Raw genomic sequence first — 18378 nt, forward strand, 5'->3', positions numbered from 1 at the left:
CCTGGCCAACATGGTGAAACCCCGTCTCTACTAAAAATACAAAAATTAACTGGGTATGGTGGTGTCTGCCTGTAATCCCAGCTACTTGGGAGGCTGAGGCAGGAGAATCGCTTGAACCAGGGGGTCAGAGGTTGCAGTGAGCCAAGATGGTGCCACTGCACTCTAGCCAGGCAACAGAGCAAGACTCCGTCTCAAAAAAAAAAAAAAAAACCAGGCTAGCATTTATTGAGCACCTACTATTCACCAGACTTTTTGCACTGACCCTACATGGGAGTAATTATATCTTCAGTTTTACTGCTGAGGAAACTGAGCTTGAGTGAAAGAAGTGACTTTGCCTAGTGAGTTGAGTGGAACCAGTATTTGAACCAAGGCCTGTTTGGTGCCAAAGCCTGGGTGCTGCCCAGGACGCACATAACCTTGCCAGTCAGGTTGAAGGATGGCATAGGTCAGTGGGCCAACAGAGGCTTACATGCAGAGGCCTGGACTGCAGCGGGCCTCTGGCTTCATTCAGTCTGCCTATCAAACCAGCTGCATGGGGCTGCCTCTCACTCCAGAGGGGTCTATGGGTCCTGGATCCAGTTTGGCATAGTCTGTGGGGGAAGTTTGCTCCACAGGGACCAGCTGGCCACATCTGTCAACTTCCTGGCTGACTGCCTGGATACTCCAGTCCCAGGGTCCTAATGGGCAGTATGCAAGTTGGAATGGGGGTGGTACAGCGGAAGAGAGGGGTCTGGAGCCTGGTCTCGATTCTGACTTGGAGGAGGGGAGATGATACATAATGGTAGGTTGGCTGCCAGCAGTCAGGGACTGCTAGCCAGTGTGGACATCCAGAAGGGTGCTCAAGGTGTCTTCTAACTTGACTCTTGTGACTTCCTTCTCCCCTGTTGTCCTCATCAGCTAGTGCCTCCCAACTTGTATGTCCTGCTTTGAACCTGCCTCTGAAGCCCACCTTCCTGTCCTCACCCTCCCACCCCCACCCCACCCCTTGTGCCCCATGCTTCATGGCTCTGGAGAGGCAGCCCATATTTGAATTTTGTCTTTCCCGCTTTTGTCAATAAATCCAGCAAATGTTTGTTGGGCTACCCCAGGCCTGACTGTTTTCACTGTTGAAGCTTCAAGTGAGATATTGGTATGAGGTTTGGGGAAGTAATTTAACTTCTCCAATTCTCTGTTTTCTCATCTGTAAAATTGCGTGTGTGCAGGGTAGTGGGCGGCTTATATCCACCTCAAGGGTTGTGAGGGTTAAAAAGATGGGGCGCCAGTCTCCAGGTGCCTCCTACCCCTCCTTCCTCACCCTCAGCTTCTTTCTCCCCTTTCTGATTTCTCTACTGTGCCTACTGCTCGATGAGCATCTGAAAATTCTCCTACAAGGCCAGGCACGGTGGCTCACACCTGTAATTCCAGCACTTCGGGAGGCCGAGGTCGGTGGATCACCTGAGGTCAGGAGTTCAAGACCAGCCTGGCCAACATGGTGAAACCCCGTCTTTACTAAAAATACAAAAAGTTATTTGGGCTTGGTGGCAGGCACCTGTAATCCCAGCTACTCGGGAGGCTGAGGCAGGAGAATTGCTTGAACCTGCGAATCAGAGGTTGCAGTAAGACAAGATAGTGCCACTGCACTCCAGCCTGGCAACAGAGCAAGACTCCATCTCAAAAAAATAAAATAAAATTGGCCGGGCACGGTGGCTCACGCCTGTAATCCCAGCACTTTGGGAGGCCGAGGCGGGTGGATCACGAGGTCAAGAGTTCGAGACCAGCCTGTCCAACGTGGTGAAACCCCATCTCTACTAAAAATACAAAAATTAGCTGGGCGTGGTGGTACACGCCTGTAATCCCAGCTACTCAGGAGGCTAAGGCAGGAGAATCACTTGAACCTGGGAGGTGGAGGTTGCAGTGAGCCAAGATCCCACCACTGCACTCCAACCTGGGTGACAGAGCAAGACTCCATCTCAAAAAATAAAAATAAATAAATAAATAAATAAATAAAATAAAAATAAAGTAAAGCTGTCTTTGACATGGCAGATAGATAACCGAAAAACTCCCTGAATAAAAGATAAAAATCATCCTTTAACATTTGTAGCCAAAATCGGCAAAGATCAATATGTATGATTTTGCTCTGTGTTGGTGAAGATATGCTTAAATTATACTTACCCAAGTGGAAACGGGGTAAGAATAGTAATGTGTGCTAGAGTGCTATTTGTTATAGCAAAATGTTAGCAATGATCTAGATGTCTGTCACTAGAGGCCTAGCTCAAGGATGTGGTCAGTACTCAAAGGCGCCTAATGCAAAGTGGCTGTTGAAAGTAGCAAGGTGTCTCCTCCAGTCTGTCCCGGTGGATGCTCAGAGTAATGGTTCAAGAACACAAATCTGTTCACATGTATCCCTGCTTAAAATAGTTTATGGCTCCACTGACATGCAGCGAAAATCCAAAAATCTGCCACATGGCCCTCCATCATCTGTTCCCTACTGACTGATCTTGGTCCCCTTACCCTGCCTCTATCCTTCCTTCTTGCCAGCCCTCACCCTGTGCTCCAGCCGCACCCACACTGAACCTGCCCTGCCAACTCACTGCCAGGCCTTTGCACGTGCTGTCCCCTGTGTCTGGAGTCCCAGCCCCCAACAACGTTTACCCTGCTAACTCCCTTATCCTGCAAGACTGAGCCTTGCTGACTCCCAAGTCTGAGTGAGGGGCTTCCTCCGGGCTCCCACATTTCCCTGGGCAGTTCCTATACAGCAGGGGCCATGCTGCAAGGCAGCTGCTTCCTTGTTTGCACATAGTCTTTGAACTCCTCAGGGCAGGGACCTGTCAAAAGACAAAATGACAATAAATTTAGTTTAAAGACCTAATTGGCTTTTATTTGAAATTTTAGAATTGGGCAACACCTCATTCTTATAAAATAGAATGATTGACGAGCTGAACAGAGGAGATTGGATTTACAGGCAGAAAGGGCTGAAGTAAACAGGCAGAACAAAAAGAAGACTGATTTCAAAGTTACTTTCCTTGTAAAGGTTAAAGCAGAGGGGACTTCCTATCATGCTGGCTAAAAGTGGCCTGTTTGGGGATTTGGCTATTATCTCTTTGTGTCCTGATTTCTTGGAAGATCAGATAAACAATTTAGTTTTGGCTTTGTAGCATGGAACTTCAGCATGAGTGAATCCATTTTGGTTTGGTCTGTTGGAGCTTATCCAGGAGCTCAATCCAGATCAATAACCTCCTATAAATCTTATTTAACAGACCACATCTTGTTATTTGTTGTAGTCTCTGCATCCAGCATCACTCTGGGTACATGCTTGGTACATAGGTGGCATTTCATAAGTTTGAAGAGCAAAGGGGAGGGAGAGAAGGATGAGGAAGGGTTCCCTGTAGAAACTCTGAGCCAACCTGGGCCTGGGTGATGGGTTTCATGAAGGCAGGCGGAGACTGGCAAGGGCATTCCAGGCAAGGAGAGTGGCTGGGGCAAAGGTGTGGAGGTGTGAATGTTGGGAGACCACAGCACACAGCAGGCCAGAAAGGAGGGGATGGCCCAGGATTGGGAGTCAGGGCATTCTATTTCTTCCAGGGCTGTCATTGGAAGGTTTCCTTAGCTGTCTAAACCTCAGTTTCCTCATTCAGAAAGCAGGGCTAATAGTCATTGTATTATGAGAATCAATTGAGGTAGTAGGGCACATGATGACACGTTGTGAACCCTAAATTGCTAAGCAAATGTTGGATAATTGTACTATTATTAGTTGTTTCAGGATGCCTAGTACCAGATTGATGATGGGGGCTTCAGAAGTAAAGCTGGGGAGCTTTGACTTCCTTCCAGCTGCTGATGGGAAGGCCTGGCCTCTGATGCTCACACGAGGGGACCTGGCACAGACACAGCTGTGGCGAGAGCAAGGGCCACTGGGCCTGGGGGACAGGAGGAGGGCAGCCACAGAGAGCAGATGCTGCTGCACCTTGGGGCCAGGGTCAGGACCCAGATGGGGAAGGCAGCCATGTTGTCATGGACACCAGCTCACCACAGCCAGCAGCACCCAGAGGCCATTGGTTCAGCAGGACAGCAGGTGTCCCAAGCCCTGCAAGAAAGCAATGTACAGGCATGGACTAAGGGATGACACCAAGGGAGGGCTTACCTCTCTGTGACTGGCCCATCACCCTTACCTCTCCTCGCTTCACATGCTGCATTCCAGGTGAGCTGTTTATCTTGCAGCTCTGTGTTGTTGCATGGGCTGGTCTCTTTGCCGCACATATTGTTTGCCTGTCCCCATTCCTTTGCCTGGCCACCTCATATTCATCCTTCAGATGCAGCTCGTGTGGGAAGCCTTCCTAGGTGCCCAGGTCTGAGCAAGGTGCCTTTGCTTGTTCCTCGTGCATCTCCCCTCACTCTACCTAATCAGAGAACTTATCACCCCGTACTTGTTTATTGACCTTTCCGTCTCCCCAGTAGACTGGAAGCACTCTGAGGGTTCATCGGTCTACTCCCAGAGCCTAGTATGATGTCTGGTGTGTTGCTCAATAAGTGTTTGTAACATGGACAGATGGATGAATCCATGCATGGATGGATAAGTGTAAGAGTAAATGGTGGATGAGTAGATACACAGATGGTGGAGGAGTGATGGATGAAAAGATGTGTGCATGTGCGGGTGGATGGATGGAGCAAATCATACATGTGTGCATGCATGGATTGGTAGTTGGAGAATGGATGGATGAAAGAATATAAGAAATGAGGTCGGGTGTGGTGGCTCATGTCTGTAATCCCAGCACTTTGGGAGGCCGAGGTGGGCAGATCACTTGAGGTCAGTGGCGCACACTTGTAATCCCAGGTACTTGGGAGGCTGAGGCAGGAGAATTGCCTGAACTCAGGAGATGGAGGTTGCAGTGAGCCGAGATTGTGCCACTGCACTCGTGCCTGGGTGATAGAGCAAGACTCTGTCTCAAAAGAAAAAGAAAAAAAGAAAGAGAAACGAATGGTGGATACATAGATGAATTAATGGATGGATAATGAGTGCATGGGTGATTGAGTGAGTGGATGGATAAATAGGTAGATAATGCATTTATCTTGATGGATAAATAGGTAGATAATCAGTGCATGCATGGATAGATAGTTGGAGGAATGGAGAATGAATGAATGCATGGATGGGTGAGTGGGCAGAAGATGAACAAGATGGTGACCACGTCTCCCAAAGTTCAAGTGCTGGAAACTTAATCCTCAATGCAATGGTTTGAGAGATGGGACTTTTAAGAGGTGATTAAAGGTCACCTCGGGAATGGATTAATGCTGTCACCTCGGGAATGAGTTCTTTTATAAAAGGATGAGTTTGGTCCCCTTTCCTCTCTCTGTTGTCCCTGTAATGGCTTCTGCCATGTGATGACACAGCAGTAAGACCCTCATCAGATGCAGCCCTTTGTTCTTAGACTTCCCAACCTCCAGAACCTTGAGCCAAATACATTTCTGCTCATTATAAATTACCCAGTCTGTGGTATTGTGTTATTGCAGCAGAAACAGGCTAAGATCCAGTGCTTACCAGGGCAGTGCCCACAGTGCCAGGCTTCATGAAGGCCAGCTCCCAGGCTAAGAGGTGGGAGAGGACTGGGGGCGTTCCACCCAAAGGGACCTCTGATCTCATTGCCTCCGCCCTGACATTTACACATCAGGAAACAGGCCCAGAGAAGATCAGCTACTTGCCCGAGGTCACACAGCAAGCTGGGGTCAGAACCAGTCAGAACTCAGTTGCCTGTTTCCAATATTCTGCATAGACAGAGGCTGGACTGATTTTTATCCCCCTCTGAGGCAAGTGATGGCAAACTGAGACACAGCAAAACTACAAACTCTTTCCAAGGCTTATTGTAATAACTACCTTTATTTCTGCCACCAAAGAGACCATGGAATGTAGTGGCTAAGAGCTTGGATTGGGGAGCCTGGTGGTTTGGGTTTGAATTCCAGCTCTGCCATTAATAGCTGTGTGGTGTTAGACAAGTGACTTAACCTCTCTGTGCTTCAGTTCCCTCATCTATATAATGGAAGTGATACAGTACCTCCCTCATAGGTTGTGTTACTCGGGGTGAGCTTATCACATAAAGTGCTTGGAACAGCGCCTGTTGGGTAAGGATGTATGATGTGTGCCTGTGCGTGTAAGGCAGTAAGAGTGAGCATGTGTGTAAATGTGCATGAGCATGAGGCCTGAAGGTACACACATATTTATGTGTGAGTATGAAGGAGTGAGCATGCGAATGGATGTGGATGTGCAAGTGCGGTTGTGAGGGTGTAACTGTGTATGCGTGTTTGTGTGTGTGCGAGTACTGTGGGTCTCTATCGGGCAAGGTGGAGTCATGGATGTGCATGTGGCACAATGTGTGAGCACAGAGTGTGGGATACATGGAGTATTTTGACCATATGTGTATGGTATGTGTGAGGATTTACATGGAATGGTATGTTGGGGGAGGGCTGACCAGGTGTGTGCATGCATGCATGCATGTGTGTGTGCGTGTGCGTTTGTGTGTGAAGCTGGCTCTTGCCTACATCAAGGGACTCAGAAACCTCCCCAAACAGGGTCCCAGTCTGGAAAACTGTATTTTTGACTCCTGAGGGTGGTTATTCCAAAAATGAGTCCACCTCCACTCCAACTCCCAGCCTGGAAGCTAGAGCCAGAGGTCAGGAAGTCAGGTTAGTGGCCTGAGCTGGGCCATCTGTTCACAGGGATGGAAGAGGCAGAGGGAGAGCAGGTGCTGAAAGCTTTCAGCTTCAGGATCTGGAGGCCAAGGGCTGGATTTGGGCAGAGATCTGACAGGGTGGATGGCATGGAGCTAGTTGATGGTGCAGGGCCAGCCCAGCTGGCGCTGGGACTCCCAGGTCCATACTCCTCAAGTCTGTGCAAGGTCTCGAAGGTAGTGATCCTGTCTGGGTGAGTTATGGCCTTATTCCTGGCATTTCTTTGCTGGGTAGAAGCACCTCACACCAACTCAGCCTATATTTGTTGGTGAATGAATGGACAACAGATGAAATGAGAAATAAATCTGTCTTTAGGGCCTGCAATTCGCTCCCTCCCACAGTTCAAGCTCCACCCCTGAAACCCAGGACCTCCCCTCCCACCCCAACCCTCTCTCCATTCTCACTCAAGTCACTGCTCAGCCCCCAGCAGCACCGTGAGGGCCTGTCCACCTTGCAGGACCAGGCCTGGCTCAGTGTGGCTCTTCCTGTCCCGTTGAGTCCCTGGGGAAGGTCAGAGGCCAGTTAGGGGCACCATGAGAAACCTGTGTGGTAGCCTCACCATGGTTAGAAAGCAAGGAACTAGGCAGAGTGGAGTTTCTTCTGTTCCTTCTCAGATTCGCTGGGGTCCACGTGGGGTAGTCATCCTCCTATGAGGGCCTTAGCTGCCAGGCTCAAGAACTTTGCAGGCCCTGGGCCCTTTGACTGTCAGGAGGACTGTCTCTAATCACAGCAAACACATTAAAACACGTGGTATCCACAGCCCAGGTTGAGTTGAAATTTTTTGCCATTAATATTTTTCAAAGGATAGGATCATGTTTTGATAAGACACATTATTTATTTTGATGTCTGAACACTTTTTTTTTTTTTTGAGACAGGGTCTTACTCTGTCACCCAGACTGGGTACAGTGGTGCAATCTCGGCTCACTGCAACCTCCACTTCATAGGCTCAAGTGATCCTCCCATTTCAGCTTCCTGAGTAGCTGTGCACCACCATGCCTGACTAATTTGTGTGTGCGTGTGTGTGTGTGTGTGTGTGTGTGTGTAGAGACAGGTTTCACCATGTTGTCCAGACTGTTCTCGAACTCCTGAGCTGAAGCAATCCACCCACCTCGGCCTCTCAAAGTGCTGAGATTACAGGTGTGAGCCACCATGCCTGGTCGATGTCTCAACACTTTACTGCCATTACTTTCTCTGTTTTGGTCACCCTGACTTCTCAGAACCTAGCACTGTGCTCAGCACTTAGTAGGTGCTCAATAAACATTTGTTGAATCAGTGCACTCATGACTTGAATCTGACTTTACAGATGATAACTTGAGCTGGGTTTACCAGCTAACATCATGTAAGGGGTACTGGGACATTAAGCTAAGTGGGTGTTACTTTTGATTTTGAAATTTTCTTTTTGTGGTTTGGAGACCCTCATTTTTCCATTAGGTTTCAAACATTCTCGTAGACCGTAGACTCAGAGACTCGTGGAGCATAATGGATAAAGCGGGGCTGCCCATAGACATGGACCTAGGACCACCACAGCTGGCCTCCCTGGGCCAGGGGTTCCCCTTGGAGCCCTAGATAGCATCAGAGGCCTCTGGCTACAAAGGAGCAGGGCCCATCCTTTATCCCATCCTTTATCCAGGAGCAGGCCTGGTGTTCCTTCCATCTGCTATCCACCTGGTCGGCCTGTACCATGCCTTGGGGAGTGCCCTCTTTTAGGTGCCTGGGTATGATCCCAGTGGATCTGTATTTCCACTTGTAGCCTTGACTTCCTCAACAGAACCCTCAGCCTCCCCGTTTGCCCCTCTAGTCTGTTGTCCATACAGCAGCCAGAGTGGGAGGGGCCAGCTTCGCAGGTATGCATCCAGTGCAGCCAGCCACTCAAGGCGAGAGCTCAGAAGGGCCATGTGCTTGGGCTTCAGTGCTCTGGTCACCATCTTGAAACAATCATTTTAGCATTGAATTTGTGCTTTGTGAGTGAAGTCTGATGGGAAAATGGCGCCTTCACTGGGAATTTGGAAGCTGGTTTGTGTGTGTCCCATGTCCCACTGCCTCCCCAGCACAGGCTCCTGGCTGCCCACTCCCAGACTCCCAGTATCCCCACCTCTGCCCCACCATGGCTACCCCACTTCATCTGGAGGCCTGAATGCAGGCTCAAGGAGGACTGGGGACTGCTGGATTGGCCCCTGGCATCTTAGGGTGTGACAGAGTAGTGGTTCTTCCCTCCCTGGGCTAAAACTTAGCATAGGCTTCTCCCCGACCCCCAATCCAGGTATTGAGCATGTCCTAAAATGACTGTGGCAATCTGGAGGGGCTGCCTATTGGCCATGGGTGGAGGCAATGTGCCGTGAGAAGAGGCAGTGGACTTTCTTGCCTCTGGTGGGGGCTTTGCAGTTACATTTTTCACCAAATCCACAAATTGTTTAGCTAGCCTGGCCAGGCACCGTGGCTTATGCCTGTAATCACAGGACTTTGGGAGGCAGAGATAAGCAGATCACTTTGAGCTCAGGAGTTTAAGAACAGCCTGGGCAACATGACGAAACCCCGTCTCTACAAAAAAATACAAAAAGTATCTGGGCATGGTGGTGTGCACCTGGGGTCCCAGCTACCGGAGAGGCTGAGTCTGGAGAATTGCTTGAACCCCGGGGGTGGAGGCTGCAGTGAGCTGAGATCACACTACTGTACTCCAGCCTGGGTGACAGAGTAAAACCCTGTCTCAAAAATAAATAAATAAATAAAAAAAATTGGCCAGGCGTGGTGGCTGACACCTGTAATCCCAGCACTTTGGGAGGCCAAGGCAGGCAGATCACCTGAGGTCGGGAGTTCAAGACCAGCCTGACTAACATGGAGAAACCTAGTCTCTACCAAAAATTCAAAAATTAGCCGGATGTCATGGCGCATGCTTTTAATCCCAGCTACTCAGGAGGCTGAGGCAGAAGAATCGCTTGAACCCGGGAGGCGGAGGTTGCAGTGAGCTGAGATCATGCCATTGCACTCCAGCCTGGGCAAGAACGAAACTCCATCTCAAAAAAAAAAAAAAATTAATAAATAAAATTATATAGCCAGCCCTAAGAGTGAGGCTTCTACCATACATGTTTGCCCTGCGGGATCCCTCCTGAGATACTGACTGGTGAAGTCCCCATCCCCTCCTTTGGCCCCTGAGGGCCTGCATGACCCAGGCCTGCTCTGCCCTTCACCTTGGTGCACCCTTCTTGGCATCAAATATTCCTGCCAGGCCAGCCAGACCTCCTTCGTTCCCCAGAATGGGTTCTGTATCCCCTCTCCTCTGGGCCCTGTACCTGTGGTTTGCCCTGCCTGGACAGCCTTTTTCTACCTCCTTGCTTATCAGGACAGGCTGACACCCCTCCTCACCCTCCCCGCATCCAGGTTCTCACCCAGATCATAGCAATGCCTTTTCATTGTCTGGTTGGGATCTTGGGGAAGATGGAGCTTTGTCTCTCTTGTTTCCAGCTGTACCGCAGTGTGAGACACAGCGCTTGGTGCTCAGTAAGTATCGTTAAGTGAAGACTGATTGTCCCATCTGCTTCCTCACATCTTTGCCTGGTGATGAGCAAATGGAAGCTCAGAGAGGGCAGTGACTCACCAGCATTTCATGCTGGGATGGAGGCAGGTTCAGAGCTTGAATCTGAGTCCAGCGCCCACGCTTTCTCTCCTGCAAGGATGAAAGGCTACAGGGCTTGAGAAAACCCTCCCTTCTGCCCTGAAGGCAGAGCTGTGGCACAGCTCAGGCTTGCTTCCTCATCCCCTGAGTGTGAGGCTTTGCTGCCAACACACAGGGGCTTGTCCCACCTGGGGCAGGAGGAGGCAGAGTCTATGGCATTGCTTCTCTGAATCTGATTGATTCAGCCCCACAATCTCAGGCCCTCCAGACACCAAAATGAACAAGATCCAGCCCCAGCTTCAGGGGTGTCTCCACCTGCTGAAGGTGGTCTCTGCTGAACTTTTCTAGGTTCTGAATCCTACCTCAACCCAACCCTTCTACATCCTGGCTTGTAGGATGTGCGAATGACTCCCATGCCTGGACTAGTGGCTTTACTAGGTAATGGTGGCTTCTCAGAGCACAGAGAGGTGCAGTGGAGTCCCAGAGCCCCTGAGCCGAGGAACAAGCCCAGATCTTCCTGGCTCTGAAGCCTGGGCTGCACCAAGCCTATCACATATCAGATGTCCCAGCCCTGAACAGCCCGAGAACAAGACCGCACCCAGTTGGGAGGGGTGAGGCAAGGAGGCTCTAGGGAGGCCACAGCACCTGCACTGGGTCTAAAAGGGTGTCCCAGGAGGGATGAGAAGGAGCAGAGCAGCCAAGCCAGGGTGCAGAGGCAGGGAAGAGTGGGGCGAGAGAAGGGTGGAAGGAAGGTTCAGCCCAGACCGCAGGCCAGAGAGTTTGGATTTTGATCTGATGGTAGTAGGGAGCCACAGAAGGTGTTTGAGCAATGTGAGGTCATCTGTGCTTGGGGAGCCTATGCTGGCTGTGCACTGGGGAGTGGAAGGGAGGCAAAGAGCCCAGTCAAGAGGCCATTAGAGGGTCCAGAAGTGGCTCATAGTTTTGATACATTTCACCCTGCTCAAGTTTGAGGCAGGGTGAAAGCCATTGGGAGGGAGATACACCAGAGGACATGCAGGGCCCATGAGTGCTGAAGAAGGCTGCAGCTGGGTTGGGCATCAATGACATAAACCTGAGGGAGGGCAGGGGGATGTGCAGGGCCACGTGAAGTAGGGTGGCATTCAGGGGCTGTGTACATAGTAGGTACTCAGTAACTGTTCATTGAATGAATGGATGAATAACTCCTTGTCTCTGGGTCAGCTCTGGTCTTACCCTCTCCTGTTTCCCACACCTCCTTTCTTTGCCCACCCTGTCCTGTGGCCCTGGAGAGACCTCAGCTGGCCCAGTAGAGGCAGTGCTGGCCCATGGTTCCGCCGGAGGGCGCCTCCATGTTTGCGGGTGCACCGCACGCCTTCTCCCTCTCTGTCCCCCTCCCCCTCCCTGTCCTTATCTTTCCCTTCTGTCTCCATGGCGACTCACCACCTCGGCTTGCCTGCATCCCAGCCTCTGCCAGGGATTCTGAGCCGGGCTCCATCCCTCCCTCCTCGGAGCCCTGCTACCCGCAGCCCTGTCTCCTCCCCCTGGGGTGAGTCCAGCAGCAGCCTCCTCTTTCCCGACTGTCACATTTCTTTTCCAGCTCTGACCGGGAGTCAGCTCCTCGGGGATACCATCCCCCGGCCTCACCTTCCACCTGCCGCAGTCCGCTAGCCTTTCCGGGAGAAAAGGCATCCTTACCTCTGGTTGAAGGTCTTGGGGACTCACCCTCTGCATCCGGACCCTCTCCCCATCCCAGCCTCCCATGCCGAGGCCTGCCTTGTCAGTCACTTCCTTTTGTCATCGGCTTGGCAAACGGGCAAGTCGTCAGTCCTAAGATCGGGAAGGAGAGTGGGGTGGGAAGGGCCCTCCTTGGGCTGGGGGATGGGCCGGGGGTGGGGAGGATGAGGGGTCCCTGGAAACCCAGGATGAAGATAGAAGTCTGGATGCTGTTCTAAATCTTTTTTTTTTTTTTTTTCTCCAAGGAGAGAAAACAGAGCTTCATGGGAAACAGCGGCAACAGTTGGTAAGTAGTAGGGCCTTCCAGGCTGGGATGGGTGCAGTGAGGCCAGGCAGGTCAGTTGAAATGGCCGGTCCCGGAACACAGAGCCTGGCAGCCCAGCCAGGAGGGCTGTCCGCCTGAGGCTGGATCTGCCAGGCTGTGGAGGGAGGGACAGGAAGAAGCAGGTGGGTGCTGCAGGGACGCAGATGCCAGCTCAGAGCAGAGAGCGGAAGGAATCTTCTAAGATCCAGAGCCATCTGCCCAACTGCAGCACAGGCTGATGCCTTCTCCTCACTGTCCCTGCAGCAAGGGGCTGTGGAAGGTATCATCCCTGGGGGCCTGGCTGAAGTCAGCACCTCATGGAGGGAGCCCCGCTGCAGAAGGCCGGGAGAGGCTCTTCCCAAGCATTTGCACCAGGCACTCTGCAGACAGCTGCACACGCCTCCTCTCGGATGGCCACCCCGATGGCCCCATGAGGGGTATTGCTATCTTCTCCACTGGGACAGTTAGGAAATTGAGGCCCAGAGAGGGGAAGGAACTTGCTTGCATTTGCATGGCTGGGATGTGGTGGAGTCCGTTCCACCCAGATTTTCTCCCTCTCAGACTCTCTCACCATTGCTCTGCTGCCCCTACTCTTAGGCCCCCAGGTCCTAGGACACATGTCAGTGAGGAACGGGCAGAGCTTGGCCTCTCTGGGAGCAGCTCCGCCTTTCCATGGAGGCACTGATGGAAATTGGGTTGGCACAAAGGGACCTCCACTCCCAAGCCATCAGTCTTCCACCACAACCCTGGCCAGTACCCCCTGCCCCCAATAGACATCCTGCTTTTCAATGGCCTGTTTTGCCCCACAGGTCCCACACGCCTTTCCCCAAGTTGGAGCTGGGCCTGGGGCCCCGGCCCATGGTGCCCCGGGAGCTCCCCACCTGCTCCATCTGCCTGGAGAGGTTGCGCGACCCCATCTCGCTGGACTGTGGCCACGACTTCTGCATACGGTGCTTCAGCACACACCGTGTCCCGGGCTGTGAGCCGCCCTGCTGTCCTGAGTGCCGGAAGATATGCAAGCAGAAGAGGGGCCTCCGGAGCCTGGGCGAGAAGATGAAGCTCCTGCCGCAGCGGCCGCTGCCCCCTGCACTGCAGGTCTGGGGACTGAGCCTAGTCAGTCAGACCCAAGAGGAGGGGGTGGCTTTGGCCCTATTCTAGAACATCAGGACAGGACCCCAGAGCTCCAGGCTGAACACATTCCAGAGTCAGGAGCTGGTCCTGGATGCTCAGGGGCCCCTCTCTTCTCCTGGCCCAGGAGACCTGTCCTGTGAGGGCGGAGCCGCTGCTGCTGGTTCGCGTCAATGCCTCTGGGGGCCTCATCCTTAGGATGGGGGCCATCAACCGTTGCCTGAAGCACCCTCTGGCCAGGGACACTCCGGTCTGCCTCCTCGCTGTCCTGGGGGAGCAGCACTCAGGGAAGTCCTTCCTTCTCAACTATTTGCTTCAGGGCTTGCCGGGCCTGGTGAGGGCGAGGCGGGGCAGGAGAGGGGTGGGGAGCAAGGATGGGGGTTCCTGCCTGGGGGAAGCTGGGTCTGGTATTCCGGTCTGTGGGGACAAGGAACCGACCAACTGATGCTCTCCCTTCTCTCCCCTGCAGGAGTCTGGTGAGGGCGGCCGGCCGAGAGGAGGAGAGGCATCCCTGCAGGGCTGCAAGTGGGGCGCCAATGGCCTTGCCAGGGGCATGTGGATGTGGAGCCACCCCTTCTTGCTGGGGAAAGAAGGGAAGAAGGTGAGGGGGGAAGTGGCAGAAGGAGGTCAGGGATGGGAAGGGGAATCAAGAAGGGCATCTCCGGGGTGAGGATAGAAGATGGGGATGGGACGGGGCAGGGTTGGGAAGAATGTGGGAGAACAAGGCAGGCCTGGCCCCTTGGGTCTTCCCCTACCCCCTGCATAGGTGGCGGTGTTCCTGGTGGACACAGGGGATGCCATGAGCCCTGAGCTGAGCAGGGAAACAAGGATCAAGCTCTGTGCTCTCACCACGATGCTGAGCTCCTACCAGGTGATGGTGGGCGCTGATGTTGGCATCCCCACCCCACACACCCTTCTCCAGCTCAGCTTCCTCAAGGCCAGAGCATCTCACAGGCTTTGGTGTCTGGGGTCCTCATAGGTTCTGGGGCTGCCCCAGAAGGGGGAAGTTGCACCTAGTCGGTGAAGGTGGGAACGTGGGTTATTCCTAAAAGTGGGCTGATGGTCCCAGGGGCAGCTGAAGACCTGATGGATCACAATACCCTCCAGGCCTGGCTCTGGCCTTGAGGCCAACCCAGCCCTGCAGCCTTCGAGGCCCCCATACTGGCCTCTCCCATGCTTTGAGGCCCACAGGCTGCCTACGAGCTCCCCACTCACCAGGGCCTTCCCCAGTGAAGTCACCTGGCCTCTGTAATCCCTCGTACATGTTGTTGTTCTCTCTTATTCCAGATCCTCAGCACCTCCCAGGAGCTGAAGGATACAGACCTGGACTATCTGGAGGTACAGAGACCTCTGATGTTGGGGCATCCCCCACCCCCGCCCTGCCCTCTAGGCCAGGGGCTGGACCCAAAGGAACTAGGTGCCCTCCTGGTCTGGCCTAGGGTTTTATGACACTTGAACAGGGTTGAAGGGGGAGGGTGGAGAGTAAAGCATGAGATGTGTGGTCTGGGGAGAGGCAGGAGAACCCCAGGCTGCGAAAGGGGAAGCCTGGCTCCTACAGCAGGCATAGGGAGGTGGGGAGACAGGCTTGGGGTGCACCATAGTCCTCAAAGTGGCCCAGCCCTGATGCTGTCTGTGTCCCACCCCCAGATGTTTGTCCACGTGGCCGAGGTGATGGGCAAGCATTATGGGATGGTGCCAATCCAGGTGAGACACCTATCTCTGGATTCATTGGCCCCAGGCCCCGCCACCCCCAGTTGCTGGTGTCAGAACCCCTTCTCTTCCAGCATCTGGACCTCTTAGTTCGTGACTCATCCCTCGCCAACAAGGCAGGGCAGGGGCATGTAGGCAACATCTTCCAGGTGAGTGGTGCAAGGGAATGGGGTGGAGGGGCCATAGACAGGGCAGAGGTGGGGAAGGCTGGGAGGCGTCCCAGTAGGGACCTAAGCATGGGAGGCTGGACCTCCTAGCTCAGAGCACTCCTCTCGCTACCTCACAGAGATTGTCTGGCAGATACCCCAAGGTGCAGGAGCTGCTGCAAGGGAAGCGAGCCCGTTGCTGCCTCTTGCCTGCCCCAGGGAGGCGGCGGATGAACCAAGGCCACGCAAGCCCTGGTGGTGAGTGTCCCTGAGAGCTGAACCTCTCTTGCGCTGCTCCCAGCTCCCCTCCGGCAACCGAGCCCCTTGAAGCACCCACCTCTCCTGGCCTCTGACACCCCTTCTCCTCCCAAAGCCCGCAGTCTCTCAGCATGAACATCTCTCCTCAGACACAGATGATGACTTCCGCCACCTTCTGGGTGCCTACGTCTCAGATGTGCTGAGTGCGGCCCCTCAGCATGCTAAGAGCCGCTGCCAGGGGTACTGGAACGAGGGGCGCGCCGTGGCCAGGGGGGACAGACGCCTGCTCACAGGGCAGCAGCTAGCTCAGGAAATCAAGGTGTGAAAACTCCCTGGAGACCCAGGCGACTCGGCTGGGCCCCTGCTCTCCCTGACCCCAGCGATGGTATCTCCTCAGAACCTCTCAGGATGGATGGGGAGGACAGGGCCCGGTTTCACCTCTCCGGATGAGGTATGAGCCCCTGGGGGATCCAGCATTCTGGCAGGGAGGCAGGGGAGGCAGGGAGGTGGGGGCTGTGCCGAGGCCTCTGGGGTGGGGGTCTGTGTGCCCTGGGAGTGGAGATGAGGAAACAGGCGGCGCCCCTGGCTGAGGAGGAAGGAAGGAGGCAGCCTGGGTTTTCCCGTGGACAGATGGCTGCTCAGCTGCATGACCTGAGGAAGATGGAAGCTGCCAAGAGGGAGTTCGAGGAGTATGTGAGGCAGCAGGTGAGCCCCGGGGCCTGCACGGGAGGCAGGTGTGGGCCGGGCAGGGTCCAGGTCAGGGAGAGGATACCTGGGACTCCTGGTCAGGGCACCTTCTTTTCCCCTCCCTGTCACAGGACATAGCCACCAAGCGCATATTCTCTGCGCTGCGGGTCCTGCCAGACACCATGCGGAACCTCCTCTCCACCCAGAAAGATGTCATTCTGGCCCGCCATGGTGTGGCCTTACTCTGCAAGGGGAGAGATCAGACCTTGGAGGCACTAGAAGCCGAGCTGCAGGCCACAGCCAAGGCCTTCATGGACTCCTACACGATGCGCTTCTGTGGCCACCTGGCTGCTGTGGGGGGTGCTGTGGGGGCCGGGCTCATGGGCCTGGCAGGGGGCGTGGTGGGTGCTGGCATGGCAGCAGCTGCACTGGCTGCAGAGGCTGGGATGGTGGCTGCTGGAGCTGCCGTGGGGGCCACAGGGGCCGCCGTGGTTGGGGGTGGCGTGGGTGCTGGGTTGGCTGCCACAGTGGGCTGCATGGAGAAGGAGGAGGATGAGAGGCTGCTGGAAGGGGACCGAGAACCCCTTCTCCAGGAAGAGTAACAGCCCCAGGAGGTATTGAAGGACAGGATAGATGTGAGGTGGGGATGAAGAAGAGGGGCAGGTCGGGGGAGGGTGATGCCAGGGATTCCAAGGCACCGCCATGTACCGCACTGCCCTGGTTGAATGCTCGGTGTCTGGGTGGAGGCTGAGCTGGGACTCAAGGTGGCTCTTGGAACCTGGGAGGCAGCATCTGGGGGCAGTGGATAGAACACCCGGCCTGTTTCTGGTTGCAGATGGTTGCCGATCTGCCCTTGTTACAGATAGGCCACATCCCAGGGTTTCTGGCTGCAAGTGAGGCTCTACCCTCCCTACCTGGCTCATTTCCCCGATGACCCTGGATTGTAGGAAAGTTAAGCAGGCACCATCCTGGAAGTCTACCCCTGGGTGGTCGAGAGACCTGTTCTTTCACAGATGTGAGAAGCCCCAGGATGATTGACCATGGTGTTCAGGAGCGGGGAGCACGGATGAGGTGCTGGGGATGACAGGAAGGAAGGAACACTGGACAGAACCAGAGATGGGACATGGTAGGCTGTGGCCCAGACCCCAGACTAGAGAAACTTGCTCCCACGACCCTTCCCAAATCTGCTCCAGCAGGACTAAGGTGGCTTCCCCACTCCTGGCCCACAGCCCCAGGGAGCCTGTCTGTGCATCCTGAACCACTCTGTGCTGGGCCTCCGCAAGGACCTCTCTTGGGTCTGCGTCCTTTTTCAAGCCTGTTTAGATGGGAGAGTGCCCATGCCCTCTGTGAAATGCCCAAATGCCAAATAATAACACCTTTTCTTGCATTCTGAGCTAAGCCAGACAGCCTTTATACTAGATTCTATCAAAATCTTGCAAAGGAAAACAAAGTGAAGAACTATCCTTAAACACATCCTTTCTCCCCTGGACTTATAAGAAAATGCAGCTTGATGCAGCTCCTCAAACACCAGGCCCCCTGGGAACTGAGGGTGCCGGAGTTCTCCCTCTGGGGGACAGAAAATCTGACTACTAGGAAGACTTCTAGGCTATGAAACTGAATTCTAGGCTATGAAACTTACAGGGTATGGGTGGGCACATTATCCTTTATTTTATGAAAAATAAAATGTGTGTATGTGAATGTCAGCTTCCCAGTATATTATTGAAACAGAATTTAACCCTCGTATGACTTCATGGTGGGAGCAGGTGAATCAATGAGATCCATTGCTGAAATGCACAGATGGGAAGAGGGAGATTGGAATTCAAGAGATCCAAGGAAGTGAACATCAGAGGTACCCGTTCAGTGGCTGCAAGAAGGCTCAGGCCAAGGCCAAGTGGATATGGGCACCTTTGCAGGCTCTTCCACTAGGACTTGGGGTTCTGCTCCTCTTGTCTCCTCTCTGAGAAACTGCTTCCTATGATCCTGTCAACAGGCAGTCAACAAGCACCTGTCCCAGCAAGAGGACAGAATGGAGACATAAACAGAGAGAACTTGGTCAAGCCTTGAAGGAAGGAGGAGCCCAGGACAACTTCTGCAGGGCTCAGCCAGCCAGGAGTTCACCTGACTGATTC

At 53.7% G+C, this 18378-nt stretch overlaps 2 protein-coding genes and 1 long non-coding RNA gene across 4 annotated transcripts in view; 2 read left to right on the forward strand and 1 right to left on the reverse strand.

The window, feature by feature from the left end:
- The window catches only part of MAPK7 (mitogen-activated protein kinase 7), a 33673-nt gene extending 21722 nt beyond the window's left edge, over nucleotides 1–11951 (forward strand). Inside the window, exon 10 of the transcript XR_004033409.1 lies at nucleotides 11880–11951. The gene's annotated coding sequence lies outside the window, so the exon portion shown is untranslated. The remainder of the gene's footprint in view (nucleotides 1–11879) is intronic.
- Nucleotides 5827–7190, reverse strand: LOC115838398. The gene is made up of 2 exons (XR_004033411.1): nucleotides 7098–7190; nucleotides 5827–6949 (listed from the first exon to the last, which is right to left on the reverse strand). It is a non-coding gene; the product is annotated as an uncharacterized LOC115838398 (long non-coding RNA).
- Nucleotides 11597–17952, forward strand: RNF112 (ring finger protein 112). Of its 2 annotated transcripts, none has more exons than XM_003281908.3 (14): nucleotides 11597–12095; nucleotides 12262–12302; nucleotides 13130–13415; nucleotides 13576–13782; nucleotides 13918–14049; nucleotides 14215–14319; nucleotides 14736–14786; nucleotides 15096–15152; nucleotides 15233–15307; nucleotides 15445–15562; nucleotides 15712–15881; nucleotides 15960–16013; nucleotides 16193–16267; nucleotides 16381–17952. In XM_003281908.3, exons 1-14 carry the CDS (start codon nucleotides 12042–12044, stop codon nucleotides 16849–16851), a joined length of 1896 nt encoding a protein of 631 aa, XP_003281956.1. In that variant the 5' UTR covers nucleotides 11597–12041; the 3' UTR covers nucleotides 16852–17952. The 2 variants fall into 2 exon arrangements, with proteins under 2 accessions (XP_003281956.1, XP_030684193.1); XM_030828333.1 differs by having other exon boundaries at nucleotides 13579–13782.
- The last annotated feature ends 426 nt before the right edge of the window (nucleotides 17953–18378 follow it).

This window comes from Nomascus leucogenys, chromosome 14 (genome assembly GCF_006542625.1).
Source record: "Nomascus leucogenys isolate Asia chromosome 14, Asia_NLE_v1, whole genome shotgun sequence".
In the NCBI taxonomy this organism is placed as follows: domain Eukaryota; kingdom Metazoa; phylum Chordata; class Mammalia; order Primates; family Hylobatidae; genus Nomascus; species Nomascus leucogenys.

Coding starts and splice junctions, on each gene's coding strand:
- RNF112 (XM_003281908.3), top strand. CDS start 12,042: ATGCCGAGGCCTGCCTTGTCAGTCACTTCCTTTTGTCATCGGCTTGGC. Junction 13,783..13,917: donor TTCAGGGCTTGCCGGGCCTG/GTGAGGGCGAGG, acceptor TCTCCCCTGCAG/GAGTCTGGTGAGGGCGGCCG. Junction 15,308..15,444: donor ATGTAGGCAACATCTTCCAG/GTGAGTGGTGCA, acceptor GCTACCTCACAG/AGATTGTCTGGCAGATACCC.